At 44.8% G+C, this 26,986-nt stretch overlaps 1 protein-coding gene across 1 annotated transcript; it reads left to right on the top strand.

The window, feature by feature from the left end:
* Positions 1 to 934: 934 nt before the first annotated feature.
* NRROS (negative regulator of reactive oxygen species) lies at positions 935 to 25,652 on the top strand. The gene is made up of 3 exons (XM_036851799.1): positions 935 to 1,035; positions 19,011 to 19,131; positions 23,426 to 25,652. Exons 2-3 carry the CDS (start codon positions 19,024 to 19,026, stop codon positions 25,394 to 25,396), a joined length of 2,079 nt encoding a protein of 692 aa, XP_036707694.1. The 5' UTR covers positions 935 to 1,035; positions 19,011 to 19,023; the 3' UTR covers positions 25,397 to 25,652.
* Positions 25,653 to 26,986: the final 1,334 nt, after the last annotated feature.

Raw genomic sequence — 26,986 nt, 5'->3', positions numbered from 1 at the left:
TTGCAGCAAGCAGGGGCTGTCCTTTGTTGCCGTGCGCAGGTTTCTCATTGCGGTGGCTTCTCTTGTTGCGGAGCACGGGCTCTAGGCGCGTGGGCTTCAGTAGTTGTGGCACGCAGGCTCAGTGGTTGTGGCCCTTGAGCTTAGTTGCTCCTAGGCATGTGGGATCTTCCCCACCCCGAACCCGTGTCCCTTGCATTGGCAGGCTGACTCTTAACCACTGAGCCACCAGGGAAGTCCTAGATGGTAAGCTTTTGGAGAAGAGGAGCTATGAGATAATGCATAGAAAGCGCTTAGCGTAGTGCCTGGCACACCTCTTTGATGGTGGCTATTATGAATTCAATTAACCTTTTGCATTCTTGGCAAGAGCTAGCAGGGAATTTTGTAAACATCAGGTACAAAAAAATTCATCCATGCTGCCTATGATCAAGCAGTTCATGGCACCACAAAGCAATTTCCATTTCTTTTTCTTTTTTTGATTTGCTGGAGTCAAGTAAAGACTAGCTGAGTGGATGACTCTCTCCCAATTGGGAAACGTGTATCCTACCTATTCTCAAAGTTTGCCCTAGCTTGACCCTTGGACATAACCTTGAAGAAGAGTTTCTGGGTCAGCAGAGCTCGTAGGCAGGGCCCCCAGTCCCCTACCCCCTCAAAATCTCGAAGGCCAGAAACCCTGGGGACCCTTGGTTAGCACTGCTGGGAGATCATAAAAATATGTGACCTCTTCCGCGACTAATCCAGTAGGTAGTCCAGGGGCCACTGCCTCCCGCCCTCCTGCCCGCCCTCTCCCATCCCCCCTGCCACCCACCCGCGGCGGCAGTTCCCTCTAAGATGCCTGCTCTCTGTGAGTGCTGAGTTGCTGAGCTGCTCGTTCTCCATGTGACTTCAGTTTCCGTCAGTTCCTTCCGCAAGTGCTAAAATAATCTGATGCCCCAGAGAGAGCAGGCAGTTCAACCGCGCGTTCGGCTGCTGTCGAGGAGGAGGCCAGAGCCCCGGGAGAGGATGCGCCCCGCGGAGCCGCCTGGGCCTGCGGGAGCCGTGAGTATTTCCTGAGGGGCAGCCGCGGTCCCTCCAGAGGCGGGCGGCTCTGAAGAGTGGGGAGGCGGGAGGTCAGCGTCCGTGGCCCACAGCTCAGGGCTGACGGGGAAGTTGTGGCTTGCTGCATCCAAGCTCCACCAGTTCTGTTTGGGGGCTACAGCTCTGGGTGGAGGTGGAAATACCTCCCTCTGGGAGACTTAGAGGTGGCGTGGTGTAGTGGAAAGAGTGAGGGCTTCAGAGTCAGACCTGGGTTTGATTCCTGGCTCTGTGGGGGGAATTCCTGAGCCTCAGTTTCTTCGTCTGCGAAATGGGAACAGTAATGCTCCCTCCCTGGGCTGGATGACTGGATGTAGTGAGACTGCTCTGTGAACACTCAGCCTGCCTTTCCTGCCCAACGACGTGGATTGAGAACCACGATTTCATAGATGAAGACCCTGCAACTCATTAACAACAACATATTTATGGATAGCTTCCACGTGCAGGCGAGTTGGAGTTCAAGGTGTTGGGTGGGGCTAGAGCTGTGAAGAAGACAGACAAAGCCCCTTCCCCACAGAGTGTGTGTCCTTGGGAGATTCCCCAGGTTCTGTTACTTGAACCCACAGCCTGGAGACTAGACTCCAGGCCTCTGATACCCTTGTACAGTGTTCTTCTGTAGCCCACGCAGCTTCTCCCTGTGGGCTGGATTCTGGAGGATTCAGCATATATCCCCCTGCCCTCAGGAGCTGACAGAAGTAAGGAGCCGCCGAGTGGGCTGTGTGCTGCCCTCAGAATGGGCTGCCAGCTCACTGCACCCCTGAGGGGAGGTGACCACGTGTCCAACGGTGGCTGGGACTCCAGGAGGCTGAGGCAAAGTCCTAGGAATGGAGCCCCTGGATAGGGCTGGTCCAGGGTGGCGCACTTCCAGGGGGGAGTGAAGGGACTCCACGGGAGGTTTCTTCCATGACAGGAACAGCCTGTTAGGAGTCTGGACAGCAGAATCACTCAGAGTTTGTAGAGTTGGCCTTTTGAGGTCTCCTGTGTCCCCTTCACCTACTGGCTGTGCTGCACAGACTCTTTCTGTGGAGGTTGATGGTTTACTGGGTTTTATAGCCCTGAGACTTATTTATTTTCTTCACATACCACATAGGTTTGTACATGTATGTCTGAGAGTTCCTAGAGGGGATTATAGAATCATGGGCCCCGGGGGTGTGGGTAACCTCAACTCCCGTCTTTAGGTTCACCAAAAATCAAAACCTCTTTCACAAAGAGGGTGATCTCATCTAATGGGTGCCCTCATGGGAACTTCATGAAAACCCATGTGAACCTGATCCCATAGAGTCCTTAAACCCATCATCCAAGAACAGGAGGCTCCCAAACAGAGAGCAGGCTCTGGGTAATTGTCCCGGGGCCTGTGTTAGGGATACATTGACCTGTCTGTCTCTAGTCTTTTTGATTCTGTCGAAAGAGTGATGCTAGTACTGATTGTAACTTGTGTTCTGGCTGTAGTGTGCATCCACATCACAAAGTGTGAGCTAGATTCTTGGATGGAACACTAGGTGTACCTCACATCGTGCTCAGATCCACACTGTAACCACATACATTAGGGGAGGGTGGGCTTTCACCCATGACTGAAAAACATTATCTTTCTTAGGACATGCATGTATGGTCAGGGATGCTCACTGATGTATCTGCACATTAGTGACAAATATTTTTCTTTATTATACTCATTTCCCCCAAAATTATTCTTCTCAATCTCATCATCAAGCGAATGTTATGTGTTCAATATGTGGGGGGTTCTGGGCTAGGTTAGATGATGATCTCTGAAAGCTCAGAGAGGTGAGGAGAGGGAAAAAGGACACTGATCTTATCAAGCCTCACAAGCAATTGTCAACTTGAGTTTAGGGGTCGTTTAGTTGCAAATGACAAAAACCTAACTGAGCTTGGTTTCAGGGGGAAAAAAAAAAAAAGAGGATTTATTGTTTCAAATGACCAAAAAGTCTATGGGGAACAGCTTCAGGCATGGCTGGATCTGGGTGCTCAAACATTGCCAGGCATCCATCTATCTCCATTCCTCACCTTTGCTTTCCTCTGTGTAGGCTTCATTATCAGGCAGATCCTAAAGTTGTTGACAAAGATGGCTGCCTGCAGCTGTAAGCTTAATTCCCACCAGTTTGGCATCTGAAGCAGGAAGAGAAAGCCTCTTTTCTAATAGTCCTAGCAAAAATGTTTAGATTGATTCTCATGGGCTTGGCATCTGTGCTGTACCTGTTATAAACCAATCACTGTGGTTAAGGAATTAGGAGGCTCTCATGGGCCCAGCCTTGATCATAGTGCTCATCTTGGAGCCATGAGTTGAGGCCAGACCCAAAAGAACACAGACTTTTTAAGAAAGGAAGGGGGTTGGTTGCACAACAATGTAAATATACTTAACACTAATGATTTCTACACTTAAAAATGGTTGAGGTGGTAAATTTTATGTTAGTGTATTTTACCACAAATAAAACATTTTTTGAAATAAAAGGAAGAGAGAAAAGAAAGGAAGGGGTGGTTTCCTGAAAGGGGAATTGGGGAGCTGTTACCAGAAGGAGAAATGAACGTGGGTAGGCAAAACCAAGTGATTTCCAGAGTGAATGGAGTCAGCGGCTGAGACCAAACCACACGTGTCTTCTCATTTTGATGCGTGAGTGATTTCAGGCTGAAGAAAGGGCATAAAAGAGGAAGTAGAACCCTGTAGTGGTTCTCACTAGCGAGGTGGGCATGAGGAGCAGGGCTGGTGCCAGTGATGGCTAAACGTGGCCACAAAACCCTGTGAGGACACAGGGACTCCCCACCTCCAACCTCAACCCACAAGGTCGCCTCGCTCAAGTGCTGTGCTGTGTGCCCCAAGAAACTTTCTGTTGGCCCCTCCAAGAAAGAGAAGAATCGGGAGGGGATTTTTCTTCGCAAGGTAGCACTTGGGGCTCTCTATCTTTCCACCCTGGCTCTCTTAAGCAGGACCTAAGTGTCTGAGGCAACCCAGCACCCACAGTGCTCCTCAGGGGCTCACCTTGGGGTGCACATCATACGCCCCAATAACTTCATGTCGTTCTGTTTTAGATGCCAGGCTGGACGCTGGCTCCTCCTGACCGTCTCTAGTTTTGCTCCCTGTTTGGCCCAGCCACGACCCCTCAGGGCTCTCCTGCCTTTCCGGTGTCTCCCCTCAGTGGTCCCACCAAAGGGAAAGGCTGAGCTCTCTTCCTCAGCCTGCAGGGTCAGTGGCAAGCGGGTCTTTCCATGCCTGGCCCTGGGCCACCTCCTTCACCCTCAGACATGTTAATGGTCTCCCTATCACTGCCCAGCCTGACACCCTGAGACTCCCTCGTGGGACTCTCCCGATGGCCTTTTTCTTTTTCTAGGTTCTTGTGCCCTTCCTCGGGTCCCTAAACTGAAGTTTCCATTTTCACTAATGTTACTGTCCTCTTATTTCCTTCTAAATCCCCAGTTTTTTCTAGGCTTTCTAGCTCTTTTTACGGAACCTCCAAAGGCCCTCATCTTTGTCATAGGTACACCCCATGGCATTGACAGGGTACCTCATCCCCAGAGAAGACCATAGCCCTCTGAACGCTCAGGGGTGCTATTCAGGATATCAAACACCACATGGAATGGGCACTGACCAAACAGAATGGACATTGTCCTTAGAAGCAGTGTCCTGGGGGCCCCTGCTGGGTCAGATGTTACCTCCTTGGTTGCTAGATCATGGGGGAGAGGGAACTGGGAGTTACAAGAGCGGGGCCAGGCAGCTGGGGTGGGGCTCATGGGATACCTGTTTACCAACATATACTTACCTGTGCAACCCAGCTGAACATTCACCCAACATATATTCCTCCCATACAGGTGTGCATCCAGCACCTCCAACCTGGGCCAGAACTGAGCTCTGGTTTTGGCTTCACTTTCTATAAGCCATGAGACTTAAGCAATTCACTTTGGCCTTTTTGAATCTTGGATTTCTTATCTGTAAAATGGGGACAATAAGCAAGGACTCTAACATAGATATTTGTGCACCAATGTTCATAACAGTATTATTCACAACGGCCAAAAGGTAGAAACAACCCAAATGTCCATTGATGGTTGAATGGAGAAACAAAATGTGGTCTATATATTATTCAGTCATAAAAAGGAATGAATTTCTGATGCATGCTATAACATGGAGGGACCTTGAAACCATTATCCTAAATGAAATAATCCAGGCAGAAAAGGACAGGTATTATATGATTCCACTTATATGAGGTACCTAGAATAGGCAAATGTATAGAAAAGGAATAGTGGTTACCAGGGGCTGAGGGGAGGGAAGAATGGGAAGTTATTGTTTGATGGGACAGAATTTCAGTTTGGGATAATGGAAAACTTCTAGAGAAGGGTAATGGTGAGATTGCACAACAGTGTAAATGTATTTAATTCTACTGAATTGTACTCTCAAAGAGGGTTAAAATGGTAAACTATATGTATATTTTACCAAAATAAAAAGTGGAGATAATAATTCCTACTATGTAGAACTGTTGCAAGTATTACATGAGATCAAGTATCTATAAGAAGCCTTTGCAACCTCAAGTGCTATTATTATTATTATTATTATTATTATTATTATTATTATTAACCAGTAGCATTAAATTATAATCCAGTTGTTTTGGCTTTATCCAAGAACTCCCTAAAAATCATTATTTGGGGGAGGGCGTTAAAAATATCACATTACTCCCATTCCTCTGTGAACTCAAATAAGTGTTAGAGAGAGAAAAAAAATTAGCCTTATAACAAGTAGCCCACCTTGCTAGTATAATTTGAAGGATTTTTAAAAGGGTAAAATTATCTGTCCTACTGTCCTGAAACTACACCGTGAACATTTGATTATTTTTCATTATTACCTATATAAATACCTATTAAAGAGCAGTTCATTAAAGAGGAGATCATTCACTTTTTAGTATGAGCTGCTTTCCTGCTAATTCTGGCTGAGAACACTAAGGCAGTGATTATCAAATCTTTTTTTTTTTTCTTCTTACAAGACAGAAACTTTTTGTTTCCAAATAAAATAGCTGACTTTGCAATCTCAATTAAATTGAGATTAAATTAATTAAATTGACCTAGAAGCTTGAAAAAGTAGGAACATTTTTTTTAAGGTTAAATCACTTGATATGCAGGGACTTCCCTGATGGCGCAGTGGTTAAGAGTCTGCCTGCCAATGCAGGGGACACGGGTTCGAGCCCTGGTCCAGGAAGATCCCACATGCCGTGGAGCAGCTAAGCCCGCGAGCCACAACTACTGAGCCCGTGTGTCACAACCACGGAAGCCCGTGCACCTAGAGCCCATGCCCTGCAACAAGAGAAGCCACTGCAATGAGAAGCCTGCGCACCTCAACAAAGAGTAGCCCCCAGTCACCGCAACTAGAGAAAGACCGCACAGCAACGAAGACCCAAAGCAGCCAAAAATAAATAAATTAATTAATTAATTTAAAAAAATCACTTGATATGCATTTTGAAGTATTTATGGGGAGGTGTACGTATGACTGCAATCTATTTTGAAATGCATCAAAAAATAAGGTGGCTTGAAGGATGGATAGAAGGATAGGTAGATGGATAGATATGTGATTAAAAACAAATATAGTAAAATATTAATAGTAGAATCTAGGTAGTGGGTATACCAGTGATCACTGTTAAATTTTTTCAACTTTGCTGTATGTTAAAAATTTTCATAATAAAAATTGGGGGAAAAGTCAAATTACTATTAATACCCAATCACCACTCACATTCTTTTCATAAACATAAAAATAAAATATTTTTTAAAATGTAAGACTTCCATAGGTATTATAACTATCTATACTATAGTATCATGTTATTTGGATTATTGAATTATTGCGCATCTGAACTATGAGGATATGATGAGGAGGTGACACATGTACTGGGCCTTGAAGGATGAATAAGAGTTCAGCAGTTGGAGAATACCAGAAAAAGGACCTTTCCCACAGAGGAAACAGTGTGTGATTTAGTCAGGGATAGCCAGTATCCCAGGATGGCTGGGGCTTGTGGAATTGACACTGAGTTTTGCTCGCTTCACAGACTAAGTTTGAATTGCAGCTCTGACATCTCTAGCTATGTGGCCCAAACCTTTGTGAGCCTCAGTTTACCAAGTGTAGGATGAGGATGATAACATTTTCTTGCTAGGATTTTGTGAGGATTACTATATGTAGAGTACCTGGCCTAGCACTTATCCCAAGGTGAGCACTCAATAAACATTAGATACTACGGTTAAGAGCCTAGAAGGCAATCTGGGAGCTTGAGTACTACCCCAGTCGAGCTGGTCAGTTATCAGGAATCTATATCATTTCATTCCTCAGTTGCGCTCTTTCTCAAGGGAACCAGGGTCAGCTGGTTGGGTGGGAGTGATACATTTCTACTCTGGGCAATAAATCTCAGTTATCACCTATAACCCCTTCCATCCATAATCTCCCACAGACTCTGGGTGGTGTCTCCTCTGAATATCCCAAGGCTCACACATGGAAGGGAGAAGGTACTGCAGTTCCTCTGTCTTAGTTAACACCAGCTCCCTGTTTGCACAGAGGAACTCTGCCTTCCCTTTAACCTGACACTACCTTATCTTATTAGTGTAGTCCACAACATTTCCTTATTGACAAAGCCTTTTCACACACATTCTCTCATTCAGTCTTGTCACAACCCTGTGAGGTCAGCAAGGCAGCTGTTATTGTCAACCAGAGCCACCACAGGAGTGAAATGATCAGAGAGAATAAACCTATGATACTGAACAGAAACGCCAAGTTTGAAACGAATGCGTTATTGGTTGGGTGCCTATTCACAGAGAGTATGTGTGTCTCTCTATACAAAGGAGACACCACCAGCCGTGTAAGAACAAGGTGTTATCACCCCCGTGGGAGCAGATTTGCATCTTTTAAGACCTGTGGCTAGATGCAGCCAGTGTCTATGGAACAGGACAGAGTGACTTGACTTCTGTTGGTTCTAAAGGGCTAACCTTGACCACACAGGGAAGCTGGTTGACTCATTTGTAGCCCCGAGGAGACGAAGTCAGCAGGGTAGCACACAGGCAGCGCTCCACACCCTGGCTGCCTGGCGTAGCTATAGGAAGAGCCCAAAGGAAGAAGAGCTGCTGTGGCCTCCAGCCTCCCTCCAGGTGGAGGCAGAGCCTCAACCTTTCCCAGATGAAGACTTTTCTCACAAGAGCCTTTGTGGAGCCTGGCTGACCAGGTGTGCTAGGCTCCGCGTAGGAAAAAGAGATCTGGATTTTAAACCGGTGCTTGGAAACCATTGCATTGCATTCTCTGTGGCACCTTGTCCATGTCACTTCATTTCTCTGGCCTGAGTGTTCTCACCTCCGAAATACTGGTGGATAGTCCCTTCAGAATGCTGCAGTTCTTCTCAAAAGGGTGGTCAGTTACAAAATTTGAATGAAAGTGCAGTTGCTAAGAGTCACGTGCCACAGAACTGTCCTTCCTCACATAAATTCTTAGGGCCACATATTCAAGGAGCATTCCAACAAATTCAAATGACGCAACTCCTCATTTATTTGTCCAGGCTTAAAGGGGGATCCAAGTCCTGGAAGCAAATGCAAAGGGGCCCCAATAGTACAATAGGGAAAATACAAAACAGAATGTGTAGTATATTTGTTAAAAGAATATGCATGCATCTGCATGTGTGTAGAAAATACTTGAAAGGGTACATACATGTCAGCATCTCAACAGTGGGGAGAATTGCACCTGATATTTACTTTGTCCACATCTGTATCTTTGCTTCTTTGTATTTTCTAATTTGCCAGCCATCAACTTAATTACTATATTAAGACAAGCTTTTAAAGAATAGAAACAATCTATTATTAGTTAAAAATTAAAATATACATCATAATCAGAGCCTAATAAATATCACTAAACTAGAGAATTTCTTATAATTACTTAGAATTGAGATGATTGTGAGTGTGCTTAAAAGGATTATGTTTGGAGTCAATGGAAGAAAAAATATCACTGACTAATAACTAAAATAAGTTTTACTATAGACACTACTTTTACTTTTCAGAGTCCAGGGGTTTTAGATCTGGGGTTGCATATTCTTAGCCCAGCCCCTGGAAAGGTGGCTGCAAAGGTAAAGGAAGAGCCCAGGGTAAGGGGATACATGGAACAGGTTCAAAGCCTGGCTCTCATCTTGAGTACATCACTCAAATTCTTGGCCTGAATATCCTCTCCAGTAAAATGGGAATCATAATGCTTGTGTTGCAAGGTTATTACTGTATTAAGACAACTGTTATAACAAAGTTCAAAAAATAGTTTTTGTCATCATTATAGTATCCTCATCCCTGGAAAGCTGTCCACCTGCCTGTGCTTAAACACATCCGGGGTGGCAGCTCCCTGTTTTGTGAGCAGGTTCCTGACATCTTTCTGTGTTGAATATATTGCTACTGAAGCATTTTTAATTGCCACACATTATACCTATTGTATAGCTGTATCATAATGTATTTAGCCAATCCTTTCATTATTGGACTTTTAGATGATTTCCACCTTTTTATTATTATCACTGAATATTTGCTGTATTATCACTGAATACAGCAATGAATATTTCTGTAAAAATATTTTTACCTACACTGTAATTCCTAAGTATAAATCCCTAGAAGTGGAATTATTGTATAAAATAATGTTTTCAAGGTCTTTGATAAATCGTGTTAAATTGTCCTTCAGAAAAAGTGTGCCAATTTGCTTTCTCCTATCTGCAGGATATGAGACAATTTCGGGGAGGCACTCAAAAGCCGTTGTATTGCCTATATTTTAACAAATTCATTATTTTTTAAAACTTGAAGTATAGTTGATTAACTCTGTTGTGTTAGTTTCAGGTGTACAGCAAAATGATTCAGTTATACACATACCTATCTATCTATTCTTTTTCATCTTCTTTTCCATTATAGGTTATTACAAGATACTGAATACAGTTCCCTGTGCTATACAGTAGGTCCTTGTTGGCTATCTATTTTATATATAGTAGTGTGTGTTTGTTAATCCTAAACTCCTAATTTATCCCTCCCCCACCCTTTTCCTCTTATGGTAACCATATGTTTATTTTCTATGTGAGTCTATTTCTGTTAACAAATTCATTATTAAGAGAGGAAGCCAGAGAAGCAAATTATGAGGTCTGAATTCACACATCTCAGTTCTAAATGCTCTCTTGTTCCAATCCTAAATTTGCAAGTTCTTTTTTAATGAGTCAATATTCTTTGCAAAATATAGGAATGTTTGACCAAAAATACAACTGGTTCTTTACTTTTATAACTATTCTGCATTTTCTTTTACATGTAATTCCAAAATCAAAATTTAAAAATCTTTGGATGCGAAAGTACACATTTTGTACATTTCTCCAAAGAAGATATAGAAATGGCCAACACATGAAAACACATATGTTCATAAACACATGAAAAATGTGCAACATTGCTAGTCATCAGGGAAATGCAAATCAAAGCAACAAAGAGATAGCACTTCACACCTGCTAGGATGGCTATAATAAAAACGACAGAAAATGACAAGCGTTGGTGAGGATGAGGAGAAATTGGAACTTTAGTAATGTTGCAGACATCACACCCTTTACCTCTAAATAATTCAGTGTGTATTTTGTAAGAACAAGGACAGTCTTACATAACCACAGTACAGTGATCAAAATCTGTAAATTAACATTGATATAATACTATCATTTCAAATGTTGTCTGTATTCAAATTTTACTAAGTACTGCAGAAAGGCCCCTATAGTATTTTGATCATTTGGTTAAGGAGGCATTTGCCAGTTTTTCCACTATAAAGCCGTTATTTTCGCCTTTGTAAAATTAACAAGTAACTTGTATTAATAAGATACTTTAAGACTATATTAATATCTTGTTTCCCAACAAATTTTCACTCTTTAGTTTTACTATCCCTTGTGATTCTTGCCTATAGGGTGCACTTTGAAAAATACATTCTTGCATTCAGATTTCAGCTACTTTCTCTAATTTTCAGGTAGCATCATAATGCTTGAATGTGCTCTTTTGAAATATGACGTTCTATTTTGTCTTTGTGTTCAAGCTTATGAAAGAGCACAAGTCCTGTTTTAGTTAGGTTCTTTTTGTTGCTAAGATGCAACTTTTGGGCCAGCCTATGGGGGTGGTGATGGTGGTGAGGTGCTATCATGAAAAACCATGGAGCTTGGCAATGGACCCAGCCATTTTCCAAGAACCACCAGGAACCAGAGAGGCAGCCTTGAGCCCACTCTCCCCGCCTCCTCTCCCAGCCTTCGCAGTCCACCCTCTCGTCATTCTTCCTAGTCCATCTTCTCTGATCTCTGCCCTCTGTTGACTATCTCATTCTTTTCTGTCTATATGCCTTGTCGTCTAGCTTCTGCTTTTGCTTCCTCATGGCAAATCCCTCAAAAATTCAACTCCACCTCCTCTCTCTGTGCCTCTTGGCTCCAATTTCCACTGCTAATTACCTAATTCTCTCCCTTGTCTCTCTGCACTGAGATCACTCATAGGGTGACGGCCACAAGTAAGGAGTGACCTCCCCTGGTCAGGTGCTTCCTGAAGGTTCTGTCAGCTTGGTGGAGGTCCAGGTAGTGGTGAGATCATAAGCTTCTCCTGAGGGCTGCCCCTCCAGAGGGACTGTGGGTGTGGTGGACAGAGCAATTGACCTGGACAGTGGAAATTACAGTAGTACATCAACCGTGTTTCCTGAACCACAGTCAGGCCATGTGATCTAACACTTCTGTGCCCCTTTCAGGTGTGAGAGATGCTGTCTGGAAGCTCTAGTTTGAATGTCAAAATGTTAGAAGTTTCAGGATATTTTAAAGGTTTCTGTGTAATGCATTTTAAATTTAACAAATGTTTCCTGAGTACCTTTCTGAGAAGAAAGTTTGAAAAATGTACATTCCTGGAAATTTGGGGACCAAAGATTACCATAATCTCTCTCCCTTTAGGAACTCCAACATTTATTTTATTTTTCCCATTTTTTTTTAAAGGAACGTAGTTTATTTATTTTTATTTATCTATGGCTGTGTTGGGTCTTCGTTTCCGCGCGAGGGCCTTCTCCAGTTGCGGCAAGTGGGGGCCACTCCTCATCGCGGTGCGTGGGCCTCTCACTATCGCGGCCTCTCTTGTTGCGGAGCACAGGCTCCAGATGCGCAGGCTCAGTAATTGTGGCTCACGGGCCCAGCCGCTCCACGGCATGTGGGATCTTCCCAGACCAGGGCTCGAACCCGTGTCCCCTGCATTGGCAGGGAGATTCCCAACCACTGCGCCACCAGGGAAGCCCCCATTATTTTTTAATTTTGAAAAATTTCAAATTTACAGGAAAGTTAAAAGAAAGTACAATGCTAAATTTGTCAGTTAGTAATAATTAGCTTTAATTCTCTCTCTCTCTCTTTGTCCTTCTCAGTCTCTATCTTTGTTGAGCCATTTGAAAGAAGGTTACATAAATTGTAGACATCATGAAATTTCACCCCTAAATACTTCAGCATGCATTTCCTAACAATAAGGCATTTTTCTGCATAACCACAACATCATTATCATACCTAAGAAAATTAGCAATAATCTGGTAATATCATTTGTACATAATATCACCTAAAAAGACATCATTTAGTACACATGTAAATTTCCCCAGTTGTCTCAAATTTTTCTTTTAGAGATTTTTTAAAATCCAAAATCAACTCAAGGTACATGCATGGGATTTGGTTATTATGTTTCTTAGTCACTTGTAATCAGACTTCTCCCCTCCCCTGCCTTTCTTTGTTTTTCAAAACTGACTTTTTTTTGAAGAGTCCAAGCCAGCTGTCTTGTAGGACATCTTACAGTCTGGATCTTTCGTTATGACTGGTTCAGGGCAAACAATTTTTGGCAAGGGTACTACCGAGATGGGACTTTGTGTTTCCCAAGGCACCACACCTAGAGACTCAGGATGCAGGTGGTCTCATCATGGGAGATGCTAAGTATAACCATTCGGTGACAGTTGAAATCACTCTTTTGTTCTGTTTGTTTGTTTTTTTTGCTAAGAATCAGACACCAGAGCTGCTTGCCTGAGGCATTCAAATACTTCTTGGTAGCAGGAATTATTTGAAGTGGTCACAGACTGGGGTTTCTGTTCTTTATTATCTATTTTCTGTGGTCTGTGACCAGCTGCCCTTCCCTTTCTCCCAGGATCCCAAGTGGGATCTGCTCTTTTATTTTTAAACAAATGCGGACTCCCTTTCTGTGGAGTCCTCTACCTAGCACCCGTGGCTTTTGTGTTCAGCGATGTCACCATCACACGTTTACACTCCACACTTGTGCAAACTCTGCTTCTAGAGATTCTGCCCCTCATCCCCTCCCCCCTGCCCCGCCCACAACCAGTCTATAAATATTTGTTTCTAACACTGAGTGTTCTCCACTTTCACCTGCAAGACCTCTCTCTTTAAAGCTTTTTAAGCTTATCTGATTATTTTGCAGAGAAAATTCTCAGTTACATGCTAACGTATGGATAACACTCTTAGCACTTGCTAATAGCGCCATTAGCAAAGAGGTTGCAGTCCCAGCTCTGGAGGCAGCTGCTGTAGTAGTAGCAGCAGCTGGAGAAGGTGGGGAGGTGAGAGGGAGTGAGGAGGTGATGTTCAGGGTGCCCCCGAATACTAGAAACCCAGCATCCTTTCCTGAAAATGAATCAGAAAATACCAACAAAGCAAAACCAAAACTCAGGTCAGAGTTACTCCTTAGTATTCCCAAACTTTGAGTATGAGGATACCTTTTTATGGACAAAAATACCTGTAGATCAGCCCTTACCTGATGGTTGTGTTTTACTATCTGCTGATAAAGACATTCCATGAAAACAGAAAGCTACTTGGAATGAATAACCCTTAAAAGAATAAGTTATATTTTATTAATACAGGAAAACCTACATCCATGTGAAAAAAAATAGTGTACATGTGTGTTTGTCAGAGGACCTGACAAAAACAGGGACACTGCTGCACTCCTGTATTTTGATTATTGTGATGATAGGGACATGGAAATTTCAGGACTTCAAGAAACAAAGACAAGTCAAAAGTTTTCACTCATCCTTTCTTCCCCGTCCATAGCAAAAGCAAGTATCACCCACATGTGTGGCTCCTGGACGGGAGCCACTCCTTGTCCTGCACGTGACCATCTTCTTCCATCCAAGCAATCCTGAGCCCAGAACTGATGCAGTCATGGTGATGGATATGGAAGCACTGCCCCAGCTTACAGCCAAGCCACTGCCGGCAGGCTCAGTATGCTCCTTCCAAGAGGAGTGAATATTCCCATCCCCTTTCATTGTTTCACACGGCCCACGGGACCATCCAGTCAGTCTCCTTTTACCTTACTTGGCTCATTGAAGCAGGAGCTTCTCCCTATTGTTTTGTAGAAACAGGAAAAGCAAACAAGCATAATTTCTAAAACAAAGAGGAATTTTTGCAGCTGATACGCATTCTTATTCCTCACTATTAGTGTCCTCTTGTTTCAGAATACAATCTTGGTGCGTGTTGTTTTATGAAATAAATTTGTTTTTACCATTCATTTATTATGACCAGATCTGGAGAGAGAAAAGCCAGACAAAAAGCCAATTTTGTCTTTCTGCCTAAAAAAGGAACATTCTTTATAGACAAGGGATGGATGTGGGGTTGAATCACAGGTTTTCATGTTAACCAATTGGAAAGCATAGTATCAAGATGAATGGTTACAATAAGGGATGCCATTAAGCATTTGAGGCCCTAATATTTCAAGGACTTCTTAGAGAGGAAACAGGAAAGACATTTTGTGATGACACAAACAAAATAGTTAGAAGATAAAGAAAAAATATAAATGCAACACTAAGAGGGCCTCACTTTAACATGAGGTAGTATTTATAATCTTAACATCTTCAAGTCAGATGTGTTACAGACAGTACAGAGTCTTGTCTCCTGCCCACATCTGGGTCAATGGTGTCTTGTCCCTTTAAAACTCTTCACTAATTAGAAGCTCACAGTCTCTGACTTTAGTCATATTCGTGATAACTATGACTGGATAAAAGATACAGAGAGATTATAGAAATCATTAGCTGAATAAATGAATATAGGATTTATAGATCTATATAAAAAAGAATGGGACTTAACTATTTTCTGCTTCTGCACTTGGAAAGAACTCTTCAACCTCGTTATCTGGTTTAGGAAGAACAGATACAAGCAGATTCTGTTAATGCCATCTGCTTCTCATGTCAGGATCTCAGGTCTTATATGGGTTATATTCCCAGTGGTCACCCAGACCAGGAGGAAACGTGGTACTTTTTCAGACCCTACTTGGAACATGGGTTGATTTGCAGTTCTTTTGTATTACTCTGTGGCTCCCACAGTGGTTCACAGCCCATGAAATAGGCACCCTTGATCCAAACCCTTTTAAGTATAACAAGGGGAGGTTCCAGGTTACCCCGTTTAAATTGTTAATGTCATACTGTCATGTGTGCTCTCTATCATAATTGTTCTTCATTCACTTCCCTTTCTCCGCCAAAAATGTATCTAAGATGAGAAACATTTGGCTTAAAAAATGGATGTATTTTTCAGAAGATATCAGACAGATAGGAGTAAAGTGGGATGGTTACTTTTTAAAAAGCACACTCAAGCGTAGACGCTCTCATACAGCTGGAGACACTGTCGAGTGGTCCTCACCCAGCTGAGGGTAAGTGTGGGTGGAGGGAAGCAGTCCTGTGCACACGGGAGAGGGTTCATGGGATTTTCCAATGAGACTTGGCATCCCAGCTGTTTATCTTGTACTCTTCACCATGCCGTGGCTCTGAGGAGGGCTTCTGCAGCCACACAGCCCAGGAAGAGTGTTTCTCAACCTAAACGGTTATTATTTTGAAAGTCTCTTATTGCTTTTCAGAGGCATTACATACCTTTTTGTTTTGTATTGTTCCAAGCCCCTTCTCACTTACGTCATTGTATCAGTCAGGCTCCAACCAGGAAACAGAAACGCACAGATTATTTAAAACAGAGGAAATTTAATGCAGGAAATTGGCTACACATGATGGAAGAGGCTGAGAAGCCAACCAGGGAACAGACAGTTAATCCAGAGATTAGCAACTTTGGGAAGCTGCCACCTCCCCTAGGTAGGGGGAGGATACCGGGAGGACTACAAGAGCCTGGGAGTCACCAGAAGAAACTCAAGGACTTCTCTGTCCCAGGCAGAGAGGGCGGGAGAGAAATACCATGGATTTTCTCCTCCTCCTACCTTCTAACTAACCTCCCAGTAGTGTTCCCCATTGACCAAACCAGCTGGAGGCCAGCTGACACCCAGAGCCTTCAGAAATCAGTCCCCGCAAACCAGAGCTGGGTGGGGCAGGGTAAACTATAGCTCTGAGGACAGACTGCTCTCAACCAGCATAGTCATCTGTTACTGGGATTAGCCTTTTTTTTTTCCTATTCAAATAAGTCTTTTCTGGAATTTATTAATGCAGAATTTGTAGTCCAACCTTCTCACGTAACTTTCACACATTTAGTTGGTATAATGACTTACTCATTCTTCTGCCAAATTATTCATTCTTTTCCCTTTTTTCTGTGGCTGTTAAATTACCTTGGAGATTACACATAGGAGTAACAATCACTCATCCAGCTCACTGGTGTTAAGAACTCATAAATAATAATTGTTATTAAGTACCTTCATAGTTGAAGCACTTACGTATATACTATTTGATTCTCATAAAAATTCTGAGTAGTTATTATTATCTCTGTTTTATAACAGGATTATCTGAGTCTCGGAGAATTTATGTGAATTGCTCAAGGACAAATAACAAATGCTGGAGCCAGAATTCAAATCCTGGTCTGTCTGGTTCCAAATCCCATAATTTTCTCATGCTGCCTCATGAGAGATGGAGTGCCCAGAGGGCACAGCAAGAGTCTTTCTGGGCTGGTTGACTGAGTTTAGGAGAAAGGAGAAAATATGCTTTAAATTTGCAAAAATTTTATTGTTGACCCAGAAATTAAAGTTACACTCTGGGCATAACTGACACCAGACCCATCTAGCATTCCAGTCTGCACTCTTGCCCTGAACACATCTAAACTCAATATCAATATATAGGGTTGGCTGTTCTAAAAGGCTCAGTGTCACAGCAGTATGTACCATCCCAAGCCTGACAGAGGGGATGAAGGATGAAGGGAGTAAGTCCATGGTTCCCATCTTTCTGTCTCTCCTCAATTCAAACCCAGTGAAATTTGAATGTTGGACAAATAATGAATTTTTTTTTAGTATAAGTATGTCCCAAATATTGCATGGGACATATTTACACTAAAAAGTTGTTTTTTGTTTATCTGACATTCCAACAGCATCTTGTAATTTGCTAAGTCCGGCAACCTTATCTCAAGGTGGGCAGTGATCCTACCGTGTGTGTGTGTGTGTGTGTGTGTGTGTGTGTGTGTGTGTGTGTGTGTGTATTGGGAGTTCACTGAGGACAGGAGCCCATATGGCCTTGTTTTTGCCATCTGTGCCCTGTACATGCCATGAGGTAATAATTCCTGCACAGGTGCAGAAGTAGAAGGAGAGCCTGGGATGGGGACTCCTAGTGTCTGGCAATTATGGCTGAATTCTGAATTGGAGGTTCCCTCTGTGGTAAGGAAAGCTGGCCTGACCTGAAGTGAAGGTTAAAGCTGACTTACCTGGTTTCACTTAGTTTTTCTGTTAGTCTTTCACTGGTGAGTATTCAAATCTGACCAGAAAGTTAAAATTAGCCTTAGAGATGTGTAAACTTATTCGAAGAAAGGGAAAGAGGAAGGGGCCCAAGATGGCTAGATGCGTCAGGCAGAAATGTCTGTGGGTCCCATGGAATATGTGAGGAGTTCATGTTAGCACTGGAACTGCTGGCCCAGGAGACAATTCGAGAGCAGACCCTGTGCTCCTTCCTGCGGTCCTTCCTGGGGGGATGTCAAGGAGAGGATGGGGCAGGCGAAATGCTGAGACCAGGCTCTTGCCTCTGATTCTGAGGAATGCAGAGATAGGAGGGGATGCCACTGGGCTATAAACTCTCCCAACAAGAGGGTAGTCAATTCAACAGCACCTACTGGGAGACAAATTACCCTGGCTACTCATCCTAGAGCTCGGGGGGGGGGGGGGGTGGTTCCAGGGGCTACTTCCAGCCCTGCCACTGAGTCGATCTGGAACCTTCAATAAGCCCTTACTATCTGTGGCCTTTTTATCTCTGGCCCTGTAAAAATGTGGTGGTAGAGGGTATATTACATTTCCATTATGGTTTCTCTTAGTTCTAAAATTCTATTGGTCTATGTATAATTTTATGCCTTCTCATGACTCCAGTTGTGGGCTCACCGGCCAGGTAAGAGAGCCGGTAAGCACACTTCATCAATAACCCTTATTATATCTGAAGATTGTTTTTTCATTTTTCCCTCAGCTTTTTTCCTCATGCAGGCAAAATATCAAAATCCTTTTTTCAAAGGTCTCTATTCAAATGAGTTAATCAGTGAGGTCTACTCTTTTCTGAAAGCCTCATGTTGACACAGCAATTAGTAACTCTATGAGACCAGAGGCTACAATTAATGTTTCAATCCCAGTTCACTATTCATTCATTCAGCAAATATTTATTGAGCTCAGGTGATGCATGGCAGATCTGAGCTTTGAGAGGAACATTTCAAGAGAACTATGAAACATGGCAAACTCTAGGTGACCTGAGACCCAGTTCCTCAAATGATTTGCTTCTCTCTTCTGTTGCTGGACTCTTGGGAGTTTCAGGTTCAGCCACCTGCCCATCAAATGGTAGAGGCAAAATGAAAATGAGTTCTTGTTGACAGTTGAGTGAGAGGTTAAATGTGTTGGCTAAGTTGAGGTATTTGAATAATCTGTGGGTTTCCACCTCCCTGTAGCCGTGGGCCTCCAACAGCAGTCATACTGAGAACTGGCTCTTTCTCCCGGGAGCGCATAGCAGCCCTCTGGGATGTCCTTCTCTTACCCGCTTCTTCCTTGCCCTCTGTCCACAGTGCTGCACTTGAGATGGAGTTACTGCCCCTCTGGCTCTGCCTGGGTTTTCACTTCTTGACAGTGGAATGGAGGAATCGAAGTGGAATTGTCATGGCCACTTCCCAAGGGGGCTGTGAGTTGGTGAGTTTTCCTGGGCACTCCAAGTTGTCTGTTGCTCCTGTCCTGACGAGGTTGGGTCCATTTGGAAAGCTGATGGATTGTCAGTCAAGGAGGGGAGGGAATGAATGAGTCTGAATCACTCTGTACCTACTTACCACGATGCCATGTGCAAGCTGCTCTTTAATCAAAGGTAAAGGTGATGCCTGGGAAAGGCCCTGCCCCACCTTTCTCATACCTGCTAAGGACAGGTGATCCCAGAGACAGGCCAAGGTCAGTCACCTGGAACAAGAACACCTTGTTAAGAATCTGGATGATGGAGCTCCACTAATGGTATCAGAATCTCTGGTGGGGGGGGGCATATTAAAGTGGGAGAAGCTCTGCCTCAGAGTCTGTGTGTGAGCCCATAGCAAATGCTTAACCAGCTGTACTGAAGAGCACCCTGCCCACCCTGCCCACGCTGCCCACGCTGCCCTGCACAGCACCGTCCTTGACCACGCTCAGGCTTACAGCAATCCAGGGAGAGATACCTGAGCTTTTACGGTTCACCCTCTCCAGGGCTTTCAGCCTATATGTGGAAGCAGACTTGGCTCCTAATAACTGAGCACTCTCTAGAAATTTTCTCCTTTGCCTATAACTTAGTGGTATTAAAAGTTGAGAAACATACATTTAATGAATATTCCTTGAGCCGTGTTATATACTAGGCACTGGGAAGACAAATTGGATGTCAGGGTTAATAACATTCAAAAATGTTCTTAAAGCTGATGAATCTTAAAAACCCAGCTGGTGGTGGTTCTTGACCACTTTTAGTAACCTCTAACCACTGTGCTGAAGTAGACTCCGGTAAGGGGTAGGGGTTACAAGCCAGACCAGGTTTAAATCCCAGCCCCACCACTTACTAGCTGGTGACATTGGGCCAATCTGTGCTTCAGTTTCCTCATCTGTAAAATATGTAGGTAGTAATAGTACCAACCAATAATACCATAACACTGGGCTGCAATGATGACTAAATGAGTTAATGTATGTAAAGCACTCAGAACAGTGCCTTGTGTGTAGTAATTGCTATGTGTTTTATCTACTGTCATTATTGTTGTTAGTCTCTGCTATACAGACGTCCATTATTCCCTTACAGAGGCAATGAAAGATTAACTTCACAGTAGCTAATTCAGGAGTTGCCAGGCATAGGAAGAGGAGGGAATAAAGCACGAGTTCTTTGACAGCTTGCAGGGTTCAGGCTAGACTCCCTGCCTGACCCTCTGCAGCCTGGTGGGCAGGAGTAGGGACTCGGCTACCAGTGAGATCAAAGAGTGGCTTTCCAGTGCTCTTTTTTATTTTTTAAAACAACAGCTCCTGTTTTTTAATTTTTATTTATGTATTTATTTATGGCTGTGTTGGGTCTTCGTTTCTGTGCGAGGGCTTTCTCTAGTTGCGGCAAGTGGGGGCCACTCTTCATCGCGGTGCGCGGGCCTCTCACTATCGCAGCCTCTCTTGTTGCGGAGCACAGGCTCCAGACGCGCAGGCTCAGTAATTGTGGCTCACGGGCCTAGTCACTCCGCGGCATGTGGGATCTTCCCAGACCAGGGCTCGAACCCGTGTGCCCTGCATTGGCAGGCAGATTCTCAACCACTGCGCCACCAGGGAAGCCCTCCAGTGCTCTTTTGAATTGAGGGTTGAGAGTTTGAAAGTCCAGCTACTCTCCAAAGCCCCTCCTTTTCATTAGCCATGCAACATTATCATGAAGTGTATGTGGTAAGCTTTCTTGGGCTCTGATGGCCACGTGGACTTTTTGCAACACGTCAGTGGGGCTGCAAGAATTGCAGAGACATGTCCCCAGCAACTGCAGCAACTCTGGTGAAACAGGGTCTCACAGCTTGAGGAAAGCCCCTAACCACAGCATTCTCCAGTCCCCACGGGGGGAAGACCAACACTTACTCAAATAAAGAAATACATCTTGTTTCTGTATGGGGAGATTCAATTTTGTAAAGATGTCAGTTCTCCCCCAAATTTCTCTGTGATTATAATGCAATCCCAATCAAAACTCCAAAGACTTTTTTGGGGGGAGGGCAGGTGTAGAAGGAACTAGACAAATTCATTCTAACGTTCATCTGGAAATTAGATATAACTCAAATGCTCAACAATAGGAAATTAACTAATTAGAGCATGCTAACAATCGTTCTAGCAAACATTTATTAAGCATTTATGTGACAGGTTCTATGTTAAGTGCTTTACATAAACAATCACACTGAATCCTCAAAAAAAAAAAAAACCCGGGAGAAAATTACAAGTATAATTTACATTTTACAGGTGGTGTAATGAAGGTCCCGACTGGTTAGGTACCAGCCCAAGCTCACCCATTTGATAAAAAGCAGAATCAAGATGGGCTGATCGTAGAGATCTGGCTCTTAGCCACTGCGCTATTCATGCAATGAACTAATATACAGTTGCCTAAAAGAATGTGATCAAATTTATTTTTATTGCCAAGGCAGTATATCTATCACATATTATTAATGGGGGAGGGGAGGAAGTCGATTACTGAATGGTTTGTAGAGTACAGTCTCATTTTAAAATGTTTTTTAATTTATTTTTTATTTTATTTTTTAAATTGAAGTATAGTTGATTTACAATGTTGTGTTAGTTTCAGGTATACAGCAAAATGATTCATATGTGTGTGTGTATATGTATATATATTCTTTTTCAGATTATTTTCCCGTATGGGTTATTACAAAATATTGAGTACAGTTGCCTGTGCTATACAGTAGGTCCTTGTTGGTTATCTATCTTATATACAGTAGTGTGTATATGTTAATCCCAAACTGCTGATTTATCCCTCCCTAATGGTAACCATAAGTTTGTTTTCTGTGTCTGTGGGTCGATTTATGTTTTGTATATAAGTTCATTTGTATCCTTTATTTTTTTTTTTTAAAGATTCCACATATAAGCGATATCATATGATATTTGTCTTTCTCTGTCTGGCTTACTTCACTTAGTATGATAATCTCTAGGTCCACCCATATTGCAAAGAAAAATTTTTTTAAGTTAGAGAATGTCTTTGGAAAAGAGTCCAGAGGAGATGTAACAAAAGGTTAACAACGTTTCTTTGAAGGAGAGGCTGAGGTTACTGAATAGTTTAATTTTCATTATTTCTATAGTGTATCAATTTTTAATTATGAGAAGTTTTATTTTAATAATCAGATAAAGAACTTGGGGCTCCAAGAGGTTAATTCCTTGCCCAGAGACCAAAGCTAATAAGTGTCAGAGCCAAGATTCAGACTTGAGTCTGTCATCTTTCCAAGGCTGTGCTTCTTCCTCTCTCTCAGGAGTTTTCTCCCCTGTTCCACTACTCCGCTTGCCCCGTGGGACTGGGCCCACAATTTTAGGCAATCACTGACCTTGTTGTACTGACCAATCTGTGGAAAGAAACGCCATTGCTCTTCCATCTCATCACTTAAAACTTTTTTCCTGGACACCGAACGGATACCCTGTGGATGATTGCTTTTGCCAATCTTGTAGAAAGTGGGCTGAGGGAAAGTATCCTGAGGCCTGTGTGATTCCTGCAGTGAGACGAGAGCCATCCGTCCCGGCAGCTTCGCCACACAGTCGCAGTAGAATGGCGTTCAGGAAAAGCACTGGATTGGGCAATAAGAGCTCTGGGCTCCAGTCCCAGCTCTGTCACTGGCTCTTCACCTGTCCTCTCCAGACCCCCTTTACTTCTCTGTATGATTCAGGCTGGTGATGAGCTCTCAAGTCCTCTTGAGCTGTAATATTTATCAATCGAGAGCGTAGAGGAGCCTCCCAGGCAAAATTCCTTCAGGTAAAATGAAGATGCCACAGTGCTGCCGGTTCTTGGGCAGTGTCCCTGTTAAACACACAGTGTTATGATCAGAGCGATAACAATGCCATAGTGACCATTTGCGTTAATAGTGTCCACTGTGTGCCAGGCACTGTGCAGCCTCTTGCCTAATCTCACTACAATCCTCTGAAGTAGGTGCCAACTTTATCTCCATTTTTCTGAGGAAACAATAGATTTAGACTACATTATTTGCTCAAGGTCACATAGGGAATAAATGGCAGAGGTGGGATTCGAACCCAAGTAGAGACCTGATCCTCAGTTCCTCTCTGTAGTTAAAACCAAACTGCAATACAGTGGTCAGCACTCAGCACCCGATGGATAGGTTCTCAGATCTTCTCTAATATGCTGTGTGCGTTGAGTGAGGCCTGGAGCCTTAGTGAACAGTCTGATGAGTGAACTAAGTTTCTGTACATAAACCCTCACCTCAGAGGCCCCCCGCCCTGCTGACCAGTGTGTTTTTGGACCTAGCTGGATGGAGTCGCTGACTGTCGAGGCCAGAACCTTGCTTCAGTGCCCGGCAATCTCCCGCCATCCTCCCAGACACTCCTCCTGGATGCCAACCCGCTCAAGACCCTGTGGAACCACTCGCTGCAGCGCTACCCTCTCCTGGAGAGCCTCAGTCTGCACAGCTGCCGCCTGGAGCACATCAGCCGCGGCGCCTTCCAGAAGCAGGCTCGCCTGTGCAGCCTGGCGCTGCCTGACAACTCCCTCTCCGAGAGCTACAAGGAGGCAGCAGCCGCTCTCCACGGCCTGCGGGGTCTGCGCAGGCTGGACTTGTCAGGGAACTCCCTGACGGAGGACATGGTGGCCCTCATGCTACAGAACCTCTCTTCGCTGGAGTCCGTGTCCCTGGCGCGGAACACCATCATGAGGCTGGATGACTCTGTCTTTGAGGGCCTGGGCCGCCTCAGGGAGCTGGATTTGCAGAGGAACTACATCTTTGAGATCGAGGGTGGTGCTTTCGACGGCTTGCCCGAGCTGAGACACCTCAACCTGGCCTATAACAACCTCCCTTGCATTGTGGACTTCGGCCTCACCCAGCTGCGGTCCCTCAACGTCAGCTACAACGTCCTGGAGTGGTTCCTGGCGTCGGGGGGAGAGGCCACCTTTGAGCTGGAGGCGCTGGACCTCTCTCACAACCAGCTGCTGTTCTTCCCCCTCCTGCCGCAGTGCAGCAAGTTGCACACCCTCCTGCTGCGGGACAACAACATGGGCTTCTACAGGGACCTGTACAACACCTCGTCGCCGCAGGAGATGGTGGCCCAGTTCCTCCTCATGGACGGCAACGTGACCAACATCAGCACCGTCAACCTCTGGGAAGAGTTCTCTTCCAGTGACCTCTCTGATCTCCGCTTCCTGGATATGAGCCAGAACCAGTTCCAGTATCTGCCAGACGGTTTCCTGAAGAAAATGCCTTCCCTCTCCCACCTGAACCTCAACCGGAACTGCCTGATGACGCTCCACATCCGGGAGCACGAGCCGCCAGGAGCGCTCACCGAGCTGGACCTGAGCCAGAACCAGCTGTCGGAGCTGCACTTGGCTCCGGGGCTCCCTGGCTGCCTGAGGAGCCTCCGGTCCTTCAACCTGAGCTCCAACCGGCTCCTGGGTGTCCCCACTGGCCTTTTTGCCGATGCCAGTAACCTCGCTACAATCGACATGAGCCACAATCAGATCTCGCTTTGTCCCCGGCCGGGGGACTTAGACCCCGGGGGCGCCCCCGGCTGTGTGAACTTCAGAAACGTGGCGTCTTTGCGGAGCCTGTCTCTGGAGGGCTGTGGGCTGGGGGCACTACAAGACTGCTCGTTCCAGGGCACGGCCCTCACCCACTTAGACCTGTCTGGCAACTGGGGGCTTCTGAATGGGAGCACCGCCCCTCTCTGGGACATTGCCCCCACGTTACAGGTCCTGTCTCTCAGGAACGTGGGCCTCAGTTCCAGCTTCAAGGAGTTGGACTTCTCTGGGTTTGGGAATCTGAGGGACTTGGATCTGTCGGGAAATGCCTTGACCAGTTTCCCAAGGTTCAGGGGCAGCCTGGCCCTGCAGACCCTGGATCTCCGCAGAAACTTGCTCACGGCCCTTCCTCAGAGGGCTGTGTCTGAGCAGCTCGTGGGAAGTCTGCGGACCATCTACCTCAGCCAGAATCCGTATGACTGCTGTGGGGTGGAGGGCTGGGGGGCCCTGCAGCGCCTGCACACTGTCGCCGACTTGGCCATGGTCACTTGCAACCTCTCCTCCAAGATCATTCGCCTGACGGAGCTGCCCGGAGGCGTTCCTCAGGTCTGTAAGTGGGAGCGGGTAGACATGGGCCTGCTGTACCTCGTGCTCATTCTCCCCAGCTGCCTCACCCTGCTGGTGGCCTGCACCGTCATCTTCCTCACCTTCAGGAAGCCTCTGCTTCAGGTGGTCAAGAGCCGCTGCCACTGGTCCTCCATATACTGACCTGGCTACGTGCCCACATTAGACACTTGGTCTGTACACGTAAGGACACTTTCTCTGCCAGGTTTCAAGATCTGGTGCAGAGGACAAGTCTGAAGAACTGAGGTTTAAATGAAAGTTTAAAATGTTTCCATCCCTTAGTTGTCCCAAGTTCTTCCTCTATCATTGTGATGCATCCTCTATCATCCTGGTAAAATATTTATTAAGTGACATTCTATGAAAATAAAAAATGTGTCTTATAAATATTTTTTAAATCAAATGCAGCTTGTGTTTTTTCTTTCCTTAATTTTTTCTTTTTGGTAGTTTCACTTAGATTATTTTTGTGCCCTTCCCTTGGTGACATCCATGGAGCAGGTGAGAAAGGGAAATCATTCAGTGCTACCCTACAGCAAAAACCACTCCAAGAGCACGTCCTATGGATGGCGAGAGTCAGTGTTCTGAGGGTTCCCCAAGGACAAGTCTTTCAGAGCCAAGCTGGGTAGTCTGAGATGGGACCTCTCACCCCCTGCCTTGACTTGCATCACCGCTGCGGCCAGAGTGGGCCTGCGGCAGAGTCCTCTCTGGGGGCCCTGGTTCCTGCCTGGAGTCTCCAGTCTCCTGACCCTTCCATGGAAAAGTTAAGAGAATGATAACTGGGGGCCCTGAGTTTATTCAGGCAGTCACTGAACGCTGGGCACAGTCCTTGTTCTAAGGGAAAGTAAAGAGGACTGCAGAAAGGAGGGAATTCTACTAACTTGTGAACTGCCCCTACTGGCAACAAAGCCCACAAACAACTTCTTAACAGATGTTCAGTGTCTGTACTCACTACATTCCTAGTTCCCTTTCTCCTTCCCTCCCCTCAGTGAACAATTTCTGTGCTCCTCTCTGGGGAAAAGATCATAAAGACACAGCCCTTTTGGTAGTTGAGAATTTACACTGTCCTTGCCTTTTTATCCCTGCTTATTACATCATAAAGGGCCTAATGCAGGGGTGGTGTGGGGATGGGGAGGGGATGGAAATTCCACAGGCTGATTACTGTTACCGTGAAGGCTAAGTGTCAACAGAAATGTTTAGGCAAACCAAAGTGATAAAATCAGTGGTCTCACTTTGACAAAGCAGTAACTTCCCTTGAATGCTCTACGAGTGTAAACAAGGCCCTTTCAGCAAGCTTCCACACTCAATAGCATTAATGTCAGCCCGTGTTAGCTATTGCTCTTATTGTGGCTTCATCTTTCCTGTCATGGTATCTCTCTCCATCCCGCACTGTCCCAGCCTCGTTCCTTGGATATCCGTCCCTCGAAGCGTCTGCCCAGTGTCCTTCTGGGCAAGCCCATCAGCTAATGCCCATTAAGACCAGACTCTCCTCCGCCATCAACAAAAACTCTTTCCTGGGGTCCTGCTGTTTCCCAAGGTGACAATTAGCTAATTAGACAAATGAATCTATCTGTGGCTGGTACATGGGAGGCTTCTCTTGAGTTAATGTTTCGCCCCCTGTGTCAGCCAGTGTTCTTAGCTTCTTGCAACTAAGGATGACTCTGTGTGACTTAAGCAGCATGGGGATTTAGTAAAAGGATACTGGGAAGCTCTAGACTCTTTGGGAAGGCTGAGGAACAG

Source organism: Balaenoptera musculus, chromosome 4 (assembly GCF_009873245.2).
Source record: "Balaenoptera musculus isolate JJ_BM4_2016_0621 chromosome 4, mBalMus1.pri.v3, whole genome shotgun sequence".
Classification (NCBI taxonomy): Eukaryota; Metazoa; Chordata; class Mammalia; order Artiodactyla; family Balaenopteridae; genus Balaenoptera; species Balaenoptera musculus.
The sequence above is the reverse complement of the archived record's forward strand: the minus strand, read 5'-3'. Positions and strand labels throughout refer to the sequence as shown.